Source organism: Vombatus ursinus, unplaced genomic scaffold (assembly GCF_900497805.2).
Source record: "Vombatus ursinus unplaced genomic scaffold, bare-nosed wombat genome assembly UNPS02014932.1, whole genome shotgun sequence".
Classification (NCBI taxonomy): Eukaryota; Metazoa; Chordata; class Mammalia; order Diprotodontia; family Vombatidae; genus Vombatus; species Vombatus ursinus.
The window spans coordinates 3,382,530-3,400,086 of record NW_020954710.1 but is presented as its reverse complement, the minus strand read 5'-3'; the positions used below and the strand labels follow the sequence as shown (position 1 = coordinate 3,400,086).

At 42.3% G+C, this 17,557-nt stretch overlaps 1 protein-coding gene across 2 annotated transcripts in view; it reads right to left on the bottom strand.

Moving 5' to 3' along the window:
- LOC114029511 (tetratricopeptide repeat protein 34-like) overlaps positions 1-17,557 on the bottom strand; it is a 62,880-nt gene that overhangs the window by 24,149 nt on the left and 21,174 nt on the right. For both annotated transcript variants that reach the window (XM_027843981.1, XM_027843982.1), the window contains exon 6: positions 821-987. In XM_027843981.1, coding sequence (XP_027699782.1) covers positions 821-987 — 167 coding nt within the window. The remainder of the gene's footprint in view (positions 1-820; positions 988-17,557) is intronic.

The window sequence follows — 17,557 nt, the reverse complement described above, 5'->3', positions numbered from 1 at the left end:
TTCCTTCCTTCCTTCCTTCCTTCCTTCCTTCCTTCCTTCCTTCCTTCATTCTTTCCATTGGTAGATTACAACCTCTATGCTCTCTGTGGCCCCATTTCTATGGACAATTGAGCACTGATCTTACAATAGGTAAAACACATGTTTTGTTTATCAGCCAGAATTTTCCAAAATTCCAAAGACCTTTTTATCCATATCTGGGGAGATCTAGACATAAACTCTATTTAAGCAGTTTTTGGAAATTTCCCAGAGGTACCTCTGGGTGGGGGCAAAATAAATCAAAGAAATATGAATGGGGGGGCTGTCCTTGAGACAGGACAACCTGAAATACTGGGACACTGGTTGCATCTAAGTCCCCTATGATCCTGTGATCTTTCAGGTCCTTTTCTGCTCTAAAAACCTATAATCAACCTATTCACTGAACGGTGTCTTCAAAATGAAGTGCTCCCCTCGTGTATTTAAGCATTTGTTCATAGACCATTAATTGCTTGGTGGGGAGGAAATAAAGGCTCAAAAAGCTCTGATGGCAGAATGTGAACCATTAGGAAAACAGGACTCAATTATGACAATCTTGTTTATATTTAAATTTTATATTTCTTTTATATTATATTGAATTTTTTTTAGAGGTTGAAGTCTTCCATAAATTTAAACAGGTTTGTTTTGATCTTTGGTTAGAGTGGGCCCACCTTTAGGGTACATCCTATACAGTCCAAAGAACTTTGATCCTAATTATCCAAGGAATGAAGAAGATATCTTTGTAGGTCTTTCCCGAGCTGTCTGTCACCCAAAGCTCCTTACTTCCCCAAAGCATGAATAGTCATACCTTCTGCTGATTCAGAGCCAGATGCATAAATGCCCGACCACATAGAGCCTGCACATTGGTAGGGTCAGTCCTGAGAATGGTGTTGAAGTCATAAATGGCTGTTTTCTTCTGGCCTAGGTGGCCATAGCATCGGGCTCTGACCAGGAGGGATTCCCTGGCCTGGCTTCCTAGAGAAGAGAAGAGAAAGACAAGTTAGACCACACTATGCCCTGGAAACTGTCCATCAATGGGAAATGGCTGAACAAATTATGACATACGAATGTAATAGAACAGAATATTATAGTGTTATAAGAAATGATGAAGGTGATGCTTTGGAAAATTTTGGGAAGAATTGTATAAACTAATGCAGAATAGAGTGAGCAGATTCAGGAGAACAATTTATATAATAACAACAAAGTAGATTGAGAACTTTGATCAGCACAAGGACCAATCACTATTCTAGAAGCTTGATGACAAAAAATGCTACCTGGCTCCTGAAAGAAAGGTGATGATTCAGGGAGCAGAACAGAACATACATTTTTGGATACAGTTAACATGGAAATTTGATTTGTTTAAATATGTGTATTTGTTATGAGAGTTTTATTTTTTTTTCTTTTTCAATAGGATCACAGTTAGAGAGAAAGAGATGTTAAAAATAGGCCACCTTTCCCTTTCTATCTCACACCCCCACCCCAAGAAAAGAAAGAGAACAAAAGGAAGGCCAAAAAGGAATCACAGACAGGAGAGCTTGGAAAATTACATCATGAATTTATTAAATACTTTAAAATAAAATCAAGCCCTACAGAATAGAGATGTGTTGTCTTGTGGATAATTCTTTCCTTCTGTTCTAAGTGCTCAGTCTATTTGGTGTTTGCAAAATTCAGAATTTAAAATTAAGGAAAAAAAAAAACATCAGGCCAGAGTTGGTCCAGTGTCTACTAAGAGAATTATCGATTCATAGGTCTAAAGGGAGAAGGGAACTCTGCTAACCTTTGCTTGAAGCTTTCCAATAAGACAGCGCATTTCACTTTGGGAGAGCCCTAATGGTTAGGAAACTTGTTCTCCTTTGTAAGTCCTAGCTCTTCCCTCTGGGGCCAAGCAGAACAAAGCTAGTCCTTCTTTCAACGTGGCAGTCCATCATATCCTTCCTGAGTCCTCTCTTCAGCTTCCTGACTCCAAGTCAGCATTCTGTCCACCACAGGGAGACATGGATCATTGGAGAGAGTAGGCAGGGAAGGTACCTATCCAGACAGAACATCAGCAAAGGTATGGAGGGAGGAATAAGCCGGGCAAGTATGAGAAAGAACAGAAATGAAGCTTCAGTCTTATCTAGACTATTTCCTCCTCTACCGAAGGGACCCACATCACCCTGCATCAATCAACCCATTAACAAACTGAGTATTTATAAAGTACCTACTCTATGCCAAATCCTATGGTGGGGATACAAATACAAGAGCAAAGTCAATCCCTGCCCTCAAGGAGCTTACATTTTATGGTATTCATAATTGGACTTGTCAGAGACACCATCCACAATACTCCCAAGTGCTCCCTGAACCAGATTAAAATATAAATGGGAAATATTTAACAAAATAGATAAAAATCCAACAAAATATAGATAAGACTTTAAAGCTAAGTCAATATACACAGAGGGATATCTATGTACACTTTAGTGAGCCTTGTTTCTATTTGAGTTTGAGACCGATCTTCATAATGGCCAGCCCACTTCTCTATTTCTCCACACCTTCTGACTCTATTTTTAGAAACAAGAATTCCTATTTGTCTATGGCCTCATTGCCTATTTGTTGTTTGGTCACTTTTCAGTCATATCTGACTCTCTGTGACCCCATCTGGGGTTTTCTTGGCAAAGATGCTGGAGTGGTTTGCCATTTCCTTCTCCAGCTCATTTACAGATGTGGAACCTGGGGCAAACAGGGTGAAGTGATTTGCCCAAAGTCACACAGCTAGTAAGTGTTTGAGGCCAGATTTCAACTCAGGAAGCTGAGTCTTCCTGACTCCAGGCCCGGTGCTCCACCCACCATGCCACCTTATTGCCCTTACCTATGATAATCTCTACATCTTGGATTCTGTGGTTCTGAGACCCATAGGACACATTTGTAGCAGACCATGTCTGGGCTTCATCTCTTCTCCCAACACCCTTGTCCTGACCTTTTCCACACATTTCCCATATCCCAGAATTTTTTTCCTTATTATATTCAGCTGGAAACTGTCCTGTGAACAGCTAGTATCTCCCTGCCTATGCTATGAGATCATAGGATCATGGATTAATGGTAAGAAGGAACCTTAGAAGCCATGAGTTCAAGACCTTCATTTTACGGATAAGGAAACTGAGGCACAGAGAGGCTAAATGAATTGTCCTGGGCTACCTAGCTAGTATGCATTTGAAGTAGCATTTAAAGCCAGGTTCTCCCTGACTTCATCTCTTGTTCTCTATGAGAGATGAGAAATCAATCAGATGCAACCCGAGTGAATTTAATTTATGATGGGAGTCCAGATGATAAGATGGTTGCTGTGAGTCTGGAAGACTGCATGGTCCCTGGGGAGAAGGTGGAATTCACTGGAGGGAGAAGAGGAGTTATATGGGCTATTTCTGAGCTAATTTGAGTTCTGTATGTGTTTTCCACATTTTTGGTGTGCACCCAGGGAATTATAGTAAATTACTTTTTAAAGGTGAACCTTTATTAAATACATAGTCCTGAAGAATACTGTTTTGATTCACCAAAGAAACAAAAACTTAACTAAATTTTAAGCATAATTTATATAAAGCAGCAATATATACATCAAAATGAAAGTAATTAACTGATTAATGCACAAAGCTACCTTCTTTTTGCAGGCATTAGCATGCGCCTGGGTGCCACAAGCACAATTTGCATGCACACCTATGTTTGACATCCATTATGATTTTCAGTGCTTGTATGGGAACTGGGGATCTTATTACTTACATCCAATATAAGCTATAGTCGAGATTTCCCAGAATGAACTGTGAGTGGGTGTAAAAACAAGCCACAGGCATATAATTTAGGGGCTATCTACAAGATAGGAGCCAATCTCTTTAAGCCCAGAGTCTGGGTTACATTGGAAACTGCCTCCAAGTTCCATTACTACTAGTGAGGACTGAGACACTGTCCATTATGTAGGTTATCAATGTCCTTTTTTAGTTTAATTCACAGAAAGCATCAGGCATGATTGCAGTTAATCTGGCAGGCAGGCAGGAAGGAAATTAGGAAGGAAGGAAGGAAGGAAGGAAGGAAGGAAGGAAGGAAGGAAGGAATTAAGGAAGGAGGGAGGGAGGGAAAAGGGAGGGAGGAAGTGAGGGAGGGAGGGAGAAAAAAGAAAGAAAGAGGAAGGATGAAGGAAGGGAGGGGATGAGGAAGAGAGGAATGAAGGAGAGGAGGGAAGAAGAAGGAGGGAGGGAGACAGGAAAGAAGGAAGGAAGAAAGGAAGGAAAGGAGGAAGGAAGGAAGGGAAGGAGGAAGGAAAGAAGGAAGGAAAGCTAGTAGGAAAAGAAAAGAAGGGAAGGGAGGGAGGGCAGTAGGTAGGGCATGGTTTTGAATTCTAGAAATTCAGAAACATGACTGAGGGGAGAATTGAGCCAGACTACCCTGGGGCCCTCCGTGAAATGGAGGCTTCAGGACGAACTCACTAATGGGAGAATGGGGTGGGTGGGCCTTGCAGAGGAACATTCCAGGATGAGCAGGCTGCAGGGATGGTGGACTATTCAAAGGCAAAGCATGTTACTTACTTGAGAGAAAGGCTAATTTGAATTGGTAACAAGATTAAATTGTGCTTTACAATCATACACACACACACACACACACACACACACACACATGTTTAAAAATGCAGTTCTAAGATATTGAAGCCAAAAATCACAAACTTGGACCATAAAGTTACCTAGTAAAGTTCTTACCTGCTTTGATGAATAAAAGTGTTTTGTAATTAGAATAGCAAGGGTTTACATGAAAGTAAGTAAATTGTTTTAAAGCTCTGGAAAAATACTTCTGTTAAGTAGGTTAGAGATTTCCACTGAAATTATTGGCATTAGCAAAATATTTGGTAAAACTTTTTCCTCCAAGACAGCAAGCAAAGTAAACTTTCGCCCAGCTTTATTACTAGAGACAAATTAGAGGATTGTAAGTTAATGAGTTGTGCTGTAAGCATTCCCCTTGATCATGTTCACTATGCACCCTGGCAAGGACATTTTTTATGTATTCATTTTAAATTACTATTGATTTTTGTTTTTGTTTTTCTATCACCTCATTTCAAATCCCTCTCTCCCTGGTCTCCTACCCGGAGAGGAATCTTTTACCAACCAAGTATAAGAAGGAGAAAAAAAGTGTCTCCATAAAATTAACCTGACACATCACTCAAGTCTTATGCTACCTGTAATGTTGCTCATGTGTAGTCTCCAACCTCTGCAAAGAAGGGAGGGGATGTATGCATTTTGTCCTCTCTTCTTTGGGGAGAAGTTAGGCCATTACAATGTCAATGTTCATGCTCAGGGGGTATTTTTACCTCTTTGCTGTTGTTATTGGGATTTCCATTGTCATAGTCACTGTATATATTTTTTGTCCTTCTTACTTCTCTCTGCATTAGCTAATATAAGTTTTCTAATACTTTTCTGTATTCTTAATATCCATCATTTCTCATGGAATGATGAATATATACAGTTTGTTTAGTTATTCTCAATTCTTTGGATACCCACTTATTTCCACTTCTTTTTTTTCCAGGAAAAGGGCTACTATGAATATTTTGGTAGATGTTAGGGCTTTCTTACTGTCTTTGACCTCCGTGGTGTATCTATACCTAGAGAGTAGGATTTCTGAGTCAAAGGATATAACAACAACAACAATAATTTTGTTTTCTGTTGTGTCCGACTCTTCGTGACTCCAATTGGGATTTTCTTAGCAAAGATAACTGGAGTAGTTTGCCATTTCCTTTTCCAGCTCATTTGACAGATGAGGAAACTGAATCAAACAAGGTAAAGTGACTTGACCAGAGTCACACAGCTAGTAAGTGTCTGAGGTTGAATTTGAATTTAGGAAGATGAGTCTTTGACTTCAGGCCTGTTACTCTATCCACTATGGCACCACCTAGTGTTCTAGGTTTTATGATAGTTCTCTGGTTTAAGGGAGTCCCTCCTGAGAGGATGTAGGGATCACCTATTGACCTTTGCTTTCTACACCTGTGCTCACAGTGCCATTCTCCACTAGCAAAAGTGTAGCCATCAACAGGTTAAGTCCATGTCCTAGGTCCAAGTTTTAAGGGAAGGCCTGTGGCCCTCCAGAGATTATGGGAAAACAACTCCTTAATGAGTTGAATGTCAAGAATAATATGTAAACCAATGAGAATCAGTTCAATGCTAAGTTTTATTGGCAAACAACAGGTAAGAGAGGGAGAGTAGGAAGGGAGAAAAGGAGAGGGGGAAGGGGACCCAGTATACAATTCAGACACATGTAAAACTCAAACTCACTTAAGGTTGCTTCTATGATGGGGAGGATGGAGACATGGGTCCCTTGAGCTGGAACAATGTGCTCTAGTGGGAGCATGATGCTTCTGCAGGAAGAGGGTGTGGGTCCCAAGTGCTTTGCCAAAAGTGGGATATTTATACACTGATTTTGGGTGGCCACCTGGAGCTGGCCTAACTATATGTCAGGGCTTGGGGCACACAGGATTTTGGGGGGGTACACAGGTGCAGGAAAAAAAAACTGTTGGAAAGAGCTTACTTTTTGACATACATACACTAACCTCAAAAATATTATAGCCAAGACTTTTCCCACGGGTAGATTCTATAAGCTTACAGTCCCTCTTAAGGGGAGACTCATGATGACCTGATGACCCCAGGGCTAATTTTATAACAATGGTTTCAATGCATTGATTCTATGACCTTCAACTCTCTTTGAGAGGAGACTGTCATGGTCATGAGGCCCAATCTTTTAATAATACCACTCTTAATTGAGCCCTGTTAATCCTAGCTGAGAATCATCTTGGTGGTTAAGGCACATTTATGGCATTCTTTGCTTCCAAGTGTGGGACCTGGCAGCTTGGAGAGCTGGACCTGGCATGCCTTGATAGACATAGGGCGGGGCTTTGATTCAGGAAGTCTTGGATATCAAATCTTCTTAGCTGTGTGACCCTGGGGGAGTTGCTTTACTTTTACCAACCTCAGTTTATTCATCTGTAAACAGGGCCAATAGTTTCGGTAATACCTGCCTCACAGGGTTGTTATGTATATACAGCTCTTTATCAACTTGAGAACACCATGGTTATTATTAGTCTGTTCCTGTCTTCCCTTTCTCCCTCTAATCGATAATAGCAATGCACACAGGGGAAATAGAGTCTCAGAGTTCTGAGGCTGCCCTTAAAATGCCAGTATTTGCTGCAGTTAGGATACCTAAAGGAGATGCCAGACCTTGAAAACATTTGAAAAGCAGCCCCTGCTTTGGAAGGGCCCAGCAATTTGGTCTCTGTTAGTGAAGGTCTTTGGAATTGGCCTTGATGGGCAGACCTCTAATCTCTGCAGAGCACAGATAACAAGCTACAAGGCCATTTACATAAAGAGAGCTGGGGCTGCCATGGACCATGCGGGGAAGCTGGCTGGCATTTTAATGGGTCTGCATCCAGCCTGTCTTCCTGCCTCCTGCCTCTCTCCAGCAGCCAGACTTCCAACACCCTGCACTCTTAGTGGAAGGAAGGGGTCTTTATCTTCAGCAAGTATTTATTAAGCACCAACTGGGCGCATGTACTGGGCCCTGGAGACACAAAGACCTTTCCTCTCAAGGGGAATGGAGTCTTTTGGGTGGAAACAACACTCACACCATAGGGTCTTTACCTTTTCTGCATGCTGGACCCCTTCGGTGGTGGCGTGAAACATAAAGACTCTTCTTGGCATTGTGACTGGTTGCCTATTTATATTGTAATGAAAGGAAGTGCTAGTTTTGCCAGTAGGATAATGAAAATAAAGATGTAATTTTTTTCCCATGTAAGTTCATTATCACACTGAAATCTACTCATGGGGATCTGTGGACCCCCAGTTAAGATTCCCGATCTACACTGCTAAGCAAATGAATACAAAGTGTATGCTGAGTATAAGCCGTGTAAATTATGTGGAGAAGAAGGGTCAGCAACAGGGGCCTTGCAGACAAGCGGGCACCTGAGCTGAGCCTTGAAGGCAGTTAGAGGAGGGGAGAAGGAGAGAGGGCATTCTCCCTATGGGGGCAGCCTGGGCAAAGGCATGGAGACAAGACCTCTGTACTGTCCTTTGTACCCTCCATAGTGTGGAGGGGCCGCTAGGTGGTGCAGTGGAAAGAGTGCCAGTCCTGGAATCAGAAGACCTGAGTTCAAATCCAGCCTCAGACTAGCTGTGTGACCCTGGGCAAGTCACTTAACCCTGTTGGCCTCAGTTTCCTAATCTGTAAAATGAGATGGAGGAGGAAATGGCAAACCAACTTGCCAAGAAAACCCCAAATGGGGTCAGGAAGAGTCAGACACAACCGAAACAACTAAACAACAATAGTGTGGACACACATTGCACTAGTCGGGGCAGAGAAATACCTACTCAATAAATGAAAACTCTTTAAATCCTTCAGCAGATTAATTCAAGTTAACAAACACGTTCAGGTGACTCCTCAGTACCAGGCATTGCGCTGGGTTCACCGCAGGTATGAAAGCAAAACCCCTCTAACGTCCTTGCCTTGCCTGTATACAAGAGGCTGTACTAGAGCTCATGGAATCACAGGGTCATCCATGAAGGGATGGAAGAGGCCTTAGACCCCATCAACCCCAGTCCCCTTGTTTTACAGAGAAGAGAAATGAGGCCCAGAGAGCTCTAGCTAGTGTGTGCCCAGGACTGGTGCTCTGTCCATTGCTATACTCTGTCCCAGTGAGACCACAGCTAGAGCATTATGTTCTAGGTTGGATACCACATTGTTCAGAGGGTAACTGCTTAGCTGGAGGGAGGAGGACAGCCAGGATGATGGGGACCTGGAGAATATGCTATGTTATGATTGGCTGAAGGAGCTGGGAATGCTTAGCTCTGAGAATAGAAGAGGAAAGAGGAGAAGGGAGGGGAGAGGAAGAGAAAGGAGGAAAAACAAGAGAGAGGAGAGGAAAGGAAGGGAGGAGAGGAGAGGAGAGGAGGGGAGGGGGGAAGAGGAGAGGGAAGAGGAGAAAGGAGAAGAGAGGAGAGGAGGGGAGAGGGCAGTCAGGGAGCTAACGGGCCATGAAATCATGACAGATTAAGATTGGTTAGAGGACCTGGGAATGCTTACCTTTGAGGGCAGGAGAGGAGAGGGGAGAAAGAGGGAAGGGAAGAGGAGGGGCGGAGGGGACAGGAGGAGGAAGAGAAGAGAAGAAAGTAGCCAAGATGAAAAGGGGCCATGAAACCATGCCATATCAAGAAATGCTTAGCCTGGAGAGAGGAAGTGGTGGTGTTGTGGTGGGTGGGCAGTGATAACTGACTCCCATCTTTTTCAGGGCTGTGATATGGAAGAAGAATCAGCCTCATCCTTCTTTGTCCCAGAAGGCAGAACCAGGGACAATAGGTGGAAGTTACAAAGAGGCAAACATAACCTTCACATCATGAAAAACCTTATAATTAAATCTATCCCCAACATGGGATGGGCTGTACCATATGGTAGTGAGTTTCCCTCCTCTGGGGGTCTTCAAGTAAGAGCTAGAAGGGTTTCTTTGACTTGATTTTTTTTTCAGGGATGGGTTGCACTAGATGGCCCCTGAGGACCTTCTAGTGACAGCCCCAATCCTTGTGGTTGGGGAAGGCTTTGTAGGGGAGATGACCATTGTTCTAGGACTTAAAGAATAACTGGGAAGATGCAGACAGGTGGGAGAGAAAAAGTGGGTAAGCTGCAGAGGTAGGAAGATAGCAGCTATGTTGGGGAGAGGGGAGAGCAGGGCTTGTGTTGTAGAATCACAGAGTTTTCAAGGGAGGAGGGGTCTTAGCACTCCCTGAGCCAACCACTTCATTTCAGAGGAGAAGGAGAAGGAAAGGAGAAACACCAGGAGAGAAGGCTACTTTCAGCTGTTCTCTGTCTGGGTAAGAAACACATCTGGCATCCTATACCCCATGCTGAGCACTGACCTTCAGGGAGGTCATTCACAAGCCAAAGAGGTCTCCAGCCTGGGGAAAATATAAAAATAATGCCATGTTCTACCAGGAGCTTCAAAACGACTGGAAGACAAAATAAGATGAAATGATAGTGTAAAGTGTCTGGTAATTGCTTTCAGCCAGATAATGGCTCATCTAATGTTTGACAGGAAGCTGCTAATTGCCAGAGGAGGCTGAGCAGGCAGGCTAAGATCTTGTCTTTAGGGGAAAAAAAAAAGACTTGAAGGCTGCTCTTTATAAATAGAACCATACCCAGGAGCCCCTTACGAGGCAACTAGGAGTGACTTTGCTACAGTGGCTGGCAAGTGTGTGTTGGAGACAGGCTATTGTTAATTTTTTTTTGTGTGAGCATTTATACCTCAAAAATAAGCAAAGGCTATGAATCAGGGCTTTATTTATTGTTTCAATGATTGCCTAGACTTAAAAAAGAGATGGAGAAAATATTAACAATGCATATAACTTAAACGTGTATTATGCACACAGTTTTTACTTTGGAGAGATGATTGTTAAACATGTATTAGCACACCACTAAAAACTGGCCAGAAGTGCTACCCACAAAATGACAAAGGATGGAGGCTCTCATGTCCAGAAGGTATGGAGTTTAAAAACTGACTTTGATGGAAGTATCTGAATGCAATCGCTGAATCACTGTCAGCAATATTTGAAAGACTGTGGAGAGAGAAAGATGCGTAGAAGGAAGAGAAAAGGTCAAATGTCCTGATTTTCCAAAAAAGGGAAGGGAATCAAGTCTAGAAGGTACAGGCCAATGCCTAGAAGGCTGTGATGTGGCAGATACTGCTTAACTCTAAAACAGAGGCTCCCAAATTTATTTGGCTTATTGCCCCCTTTTCAAAAAAAAAATTACTCAGCTCCCCCCTCTGGAAATCTACTTTCTTTAACCCTTTAACATTTTTTAAATTTGCATCACTTTGAAAAAATATAAATTTTTTAAAAAAAAAATGACACATCTTAAATTTAATAATTTATTGTAAATTTCTGGGGTTTTTCCTGCATTGAAATTTTGATGACACAATATTGCGTCTTGTAACCATATAGTATCATATTGTAAACAAGTCATTATACAAACATATTCCTGCCAATGCATGCTGGACTTCCCTACAAAGTGAGACAGGCTCAACTGCCAACACTTGCTTGTTCAAACTTGTCAGCAGACTTGACCACTGATTGGTTATAACTTGCATTTTGTGTGTTTATTTGGAAAATAATGTAATCACTATGACTTTAACTCTGTTATACAACAGATGAAACACGTACAACAGTGTTTCAAAATTTTCTTCTCCTCTTCTTTCCTTATGCTTCTACTGCCCCCTTATTTTTATTCAATGCCCCCCAGTTGCACCAGAGGCTACTATCACCCTCCTGGATCATTCCAGCAGCCTGCAAGGGGAAGTATTGCCCACTTTGGGAAACTGTGCCTAGAGGTTAAAATTAGGAGGGAGGGAGGAAGGACAGGGGAATGCTTAGAGTGAAGTAACAGGCTAGAGGCAGAGCCAATTGAAACCCAAGAGAAGGAAAAGGACAGATAAGAAAAGCCATCGACCCAGATGAACGACATCATTGGGTCATGACAGAGCTGGTGAGGAGGACTAGTCAACCAGAATTTGGGATGGGAGGGAGGGAGGGGAGAATAGGAGAGGGGTCTAAGACCTGGAGATAGATAAACATCAATCACAGCCTAGGCGACCTGTGAGATCTGCTCTAGTACATATTAAAATGCAAGGGACTGGCACTCTCAGTACTCGTATCCCTAGTGCCTGGAACATAGTAAGTACTTTTCTAATTTGTTAATGGATTGATTCATTAATTAATTCACTTACATAGCCACCCTCTTGGTGCAGGGCTTCATCCCCAAGTCCCCAGACTTGTTCCTCCTGCTTCCACTTTTTCCCCCTAAGTCATCACTGCATATAGCTGCTTTAAAATACACACACGCACACACACACACACACATGCATGGATACGTACATATATATGTATATATATTTAGAGCACAAATCTGACCACATCACTGTTGTACTCAAGAATCTTCTGTGATTCCCTCTCATTTCCAGAGAAAAATACAAGCTCATCAGTCTGTCATTTAAAGTCCTTCACAGTCTGCTTCCAGCTGAGATTTTCAGATTCATTTCATGCCCTCTTCATACACTCTTGATTTTAGCCAAAGAGCTCCCTATCTTGTTCCTCTGTGACCTTTCAAAGGCTGCCCTCACCTCCAATCCTGGAATGCATTTGCTCCCCATGTCTTTCTCTTGGAAGCCTCCTTTAAGGCTTGGCTCAGATGCCCGCCATCTTCAGAAGCATTTCCTGATCTGTGCATGGGTTGGATTTTGACTTCCCCTCCCCCTACCATGCCACAGGCACACGCCTGGTAAAAAGGAAGGCTGCTGAGGGCAGGGACTGTTTAGTTTTGTCTTTGGATCCTTGCTGCCTTATACAGTAGGCACTTAAAAGTCTACTGAACTGAATCTAGGATTCACACAGTAGTGTTTCCTAAGGGGGCTGACCAGGATGGACAGTTACTACCACTATCCCCATGGGCATCTATGCGGAACTCCAAGGCTTTCAACACACCTTACATACTTATCCCATTTGCTTTTACAATCTCCCTTTGATGGAGGTGTTATTATTCTCCCCTTTTTACAAATGAGGAAATTGAAGTCCATAAAGGTTAAATGATTTACCTTAAGTCACCCAGCTAGCAAATGTCTGTGGCAGAATTTGAATTCAGGACTTCCTGACTCCAATGCCAAAATTGAATCCCTACCACACCACACCCCTTTACAGGGGTAAGAAAATTGCAGAAATGAACTGAGATGTCCAGACTACAGAAAAGACTTTGTGAGGAGAGGGGCCTGATAGTTGCCTTTGAGTATCTGGAAGGCATTTATGTTGAAATATCTTAGCCTTGTTTGTTTGGTCTCAGAAGGGGGAATAACAGCAAAGCAGAATATTTCAGAGAGAGAGATTTGGAGTTCATAGAAAGACAAACCAGAGTAGACGGGGATGCCTCAGGAAGCAGTGAATTCCCGTCACTGAGGATCTTCAAGTGGCAGCTGGGTGACCACTTTTGGGGAGGGTTGTAGAGGGGGTTTCTGTTTAGATATAGGCTGCTCTAGAATCCTCTAAGGTCTCTTCCCAATCCTAAAGTTCTGTGGTTCTATGAGATTTTGTTTGGGAGCAGATTGTGGAGAGTTCAAATACCAGATTAAGGAAAAATTAAACAAACAAACAAACTCTTCCCTGTGGGTTAACAATTCTCAAAATTTCTGTTCTCAGGATTACTTCATACTCTTAAAAATTATGGAGAACCTCTCCCTAGAAGCCCCAAAAGATTTTATGTGTATAGATTTGAGTCAGAAGACCCAACTCAAGAAGTGGACTCAAATCCTACTTCCGTGACCTTGAGCATCTCATTTAACTTCCCTAGGCTTCAGTTTCCTGATCTGTAAAATGAAGGCATTGGATTCAGTGGTCTTTCTATGCTGGGATCTATTATCCCTTATAATGAAGAATATAGACAAAGACCAAAAATAGTCCTGCAAAACGAACCAGCACTGAGGTGCCTTCCAACTCTGAGATATGAGTATTCTCTGAAGGTGAATGGTGGAGACACCAGCTTCTTGGTGTGACATTAAGGCAAGATGGAGATTGAAGATGGAAACAGACCTAGTGAACAAAGCAATCTTCCCATGTCTAGATGACTGTGGATGTGCCTTCCACAGCTAAATCCCATGATTCACAAAAGGTTCCTGGAACATAGTAAGTGCTTAATAAATGCTTGTTGACTTGACTGTCCTCTGGGAATGATGAGGATGGGATCTGGACCCCAAAAAGGAAAAACTTTGGACTTTCCCACATGACCAAATCTCTGATGTTCCCCTGAGGCTACAATCCCATCAACTAGCCTTTCATTGTGGCTATGCCCAAATCTTCCAGTTCTCTGTTACCTTTAACCTAACCTAGCCTTCCATTGTCTTACCTCCTTATGGCCCCTGACCACTTCCCGCCCTTAATCCTAGCTAGGCTTCATTCTCCCTTGGCCACATGGTCCAGGTCTCTGGCATTCTATTACCTCACAGTCCCCTGAAGACTGCTTGGCCACTCCTAGATCCCTCCCACAGTCTTTCTGCATATAAGGTCCATCTTGTCTCCATTAAGGTGCTCAGATTCTTAAAATCTAGCCAATAGCTCACTAATGTTCAGACTCCTTAAGAGTCTGGCCAATATGGCAGATATTCTAATAAACCTTGTCTTTGGCTGAAAGAAGATTTGGGTCGAATTCTTTTGGGTAGGACCCATGTGTTATGATTTCGGGGTCCCAGCACCACTAAACCCATAAACCTCAACAGGAAGACGTCAAAGTGTCATCTACTTTTGGAAGGGTGTCAACATATTGTGTTGACTATGAGTATATGATGAAATAATTATAATTAAATGAAAGGCATCATTGGTTTAAAGTTAGAAATGTCAGTACATATAATATATTGCAAACTTTTATAATTAGAAAGATCCCAGGATAAAGCCTGGAATTTAACCTCAAAGGACCAAGCAAATTTAAGCATCAATTGAGGCTTCTTGGACCTCTGGTGATAAAGGACTTAGTCAAATTCAAACCCAGTTCTTATAATTCCAAATCCATTGATCCTTCCACTATCCCAGGTTGCCTCTAAGAAATGGTCCTCAACTGTTCCAGACATGCTTTATTTCTTCAGTTTTTTTTGTACAATGTTTTATTTCTTGTTTATTTTTGAAACCACACAATGCTAAAACTGAAATAGAGTGGTAGAATTGGAGTCAGGAAGTTCTGGGTTTTGACAAAAACCAGTTACAAAATAGAGTTGGTGTGTTGCAATCTAGGGGTGCTAGGAACTCCAAAATGCAAAAGTACAGGGGAGTCTGCCTTGAAAGAATTTGACCACTAAAGCCTTTTTTCAGTCCAAGTAATGAGTTTATTAAGACACCCATTGGGTGGGTAAGATTCCTAGTGAGTCTGTGCTTAATGGGGTTGAGAATGAAACTTTTATATGGAGAAAGGTAAAATGGGTCAATGAAAAGATCTTGATGGGATTAAGGAGTGGCAAGTAGCCTGGAGTAGTCCAGAGGTAACAGAAAATAAAGCATTGGGTGGGTAAGGTGAGGAGGGGGGCACAATGAAAGGACAATGGAAAGAATTATACTGGGATGGGATGGATGCCTCAGGAGAATGTCCGGGATCTGGGCTGCTGAAATTTGTGGGAAAGTTTAAGGACTCTTTTTAGAGGTTCAGGTCCCATAGCCCATCAGATTTGGTGTGGCAATGGAGAGAACCCATCAGATTTTAGCTCATGAATACTGACTCCATCTTGTTCTGCCACATGTATTATTTTCCATCTTGTTTTTTCAGCAAATCATCCATGGAAAGCTAGATGGCATAAGCTTGTTTCATAAATGTTAATGGATGCAATTAGTCAGCACCTCTCAATTCTGAGAAAAGAAAGACTCTGAAACCTACTTGCCCCACTCCTAACTCAACTGAAATTCACTCTTCCGGCCTCCCAGATTGGAAAGTCCCTAATCTTTCCTTCAATAGAAATCAGATTACCTAATTTTGTATCCTGGTTTGTATCTTGTTAATTTCATTCTCTTAATTAATTGGTCTTATTTAATTAGTTGTTTTTAATACATAAAAATCTGTCTTATTTTGTATTCAGGGTCTTTGGACTTACTGGGAAGTCTATTGACCTATTTATTATGTCTGTTTGGTTTTTTTTTTTTTAATCTGGCTTCAAACCCTTACTAGCTGTGTGGCCCTGGACAAGTCACTTAACTTCTGTCTGCCTCAGTTTTTTTCTCTGTCAGAGAGCAGCATGGGCTTTACAGTCCATATGTTACAAAAAGCAAAAGAAGTATAATAGAAGTGAGATGAGAAGGAAGCTTTCAGATATGTCCAAAGGTGAGTGCTAAAATATGTAAATAGTTAATTAAATTCAAGAGAATTTCAGCAGGGTAGAAAGCCTTGTATCTTGGGTGGAGATTCTAAGATGCAGAGGGGAGAAGACAGGCTTTGGGACCTGGTGACAGCAGCAGGGAGAGAAGGGAAAAAATGCCAAGCTCCTCATATAAGATCCTGAGCCAGTTTGGCCAGGAGCAAAAGCGAAAGCCCACAAAGGGGGAATGAAGGTGACATCTCTCTGAACGGCGGGATACAGCCAGACTGTAGAGTGCCGCTCATTTTCATAATTTCATTTGTTTCTCCTGTGAAGCTGCTGTCATAACATTTGCTCTGCAAAAGACAATATTTTCAAGAGAATAAAATTCAGCTGTACAGCCCAAACAAGATGTTTCCCAATTAGCCCAGCAGGTGAGCTCTTCTGCATTCTGGGCATGTGGATTTAATAACTAAACTCAGAAGTGATGAGGAGACACTCAAGGCAATTGAAATCACATGTATTAAGCACCTACCCTATACAAGGCACAGTGCCAGGTGCAGGCGAGACAAAGAAAAAAAAGAAAAAAAATCCTTGTCCTCAAGACGCTTATATTCTATGGGGGGTGGAGGAACATTATAATACGCAAAACATAGAAGTATGGAGCCAAAACTCGTCTTCAGACTTTGTTCTGCTTAGACCTTGAATGGCCCAGAGGAGAGATGGAGAGTTTGAAAATAAAGGAAATGATCTTCTAGGGAGTAGAGTCAAGTAAAGTAATTGGTCAGAGGAGAGAGAACCTGCCATCTTGGGCCAGGAGATGAAAGGCTTCAGAGGTGAGACCCAGAGGGAACAGAGCAAAGGAGGCTCCTGGTGATTTCAGGGTGAGGTTTCTGACTATTATAAAGCCCTGAGATTTGTTGGGGGGCTGATGATCCTGGCAGCTAAGCCAGTTATACAGCTGAAGGTAAGGGGGCTGCTCTGTTCTGTGCTGATATGTCAACTGTAAGGCTTCAGAGCCTCCAAGAAAATACTAAAATACTGAAGAAAGAGCTGGTCTGAGCCAGCTTGGTACCAATTACAGGTTTATTATGGTTTGTTAGGTTAATTGGGTTGTTTGAGGGAGTTTACTCACAAGACCCAGTCCTTGGCAGTGAGAGGACAGAATTGTGGGATGGAAGCCAGCAGCAACCCTAGGCCAGATCAGGTATTATGTAGAAACATAACAAAGAAGGTGTAGTGCCAGGGATGGCCCGGGGTTATCTGCAAGTGTTCCATGGGATGGTAGGAGCTTCTTTTGCTGTTTACCCAAGGTAGTTTACATTCCCTATGAGACCTGAGGTTACATTCCGAGGCTCTGGTCTACCTCCAGACAACTAAAAAAAAAAAAATCGTTGCAGGACCTTCCACCAAAGTTTAAGCTGAGCTGGAAGCTGGAGACTGGAGGTGACGGTGAGTAGGACACAGCCCTTTGGCCTCAAATAGATGCTTGAGCATGACATCATCAGAGAGGGTCCTACAGAAAGCATGCCCCTTCAAAGGCACAAGGACCTACCAAAGGTCAGTGTACTATGGTCATTTGCAAATGACCATTTTTCAGGGTCGTTGTTTTTTTGGACATGACCAATGTGGAATTTTTATTTTTTTATTTTTTTATTTTTTATTGTTTTGTTTTTTGGTGAGGCAATC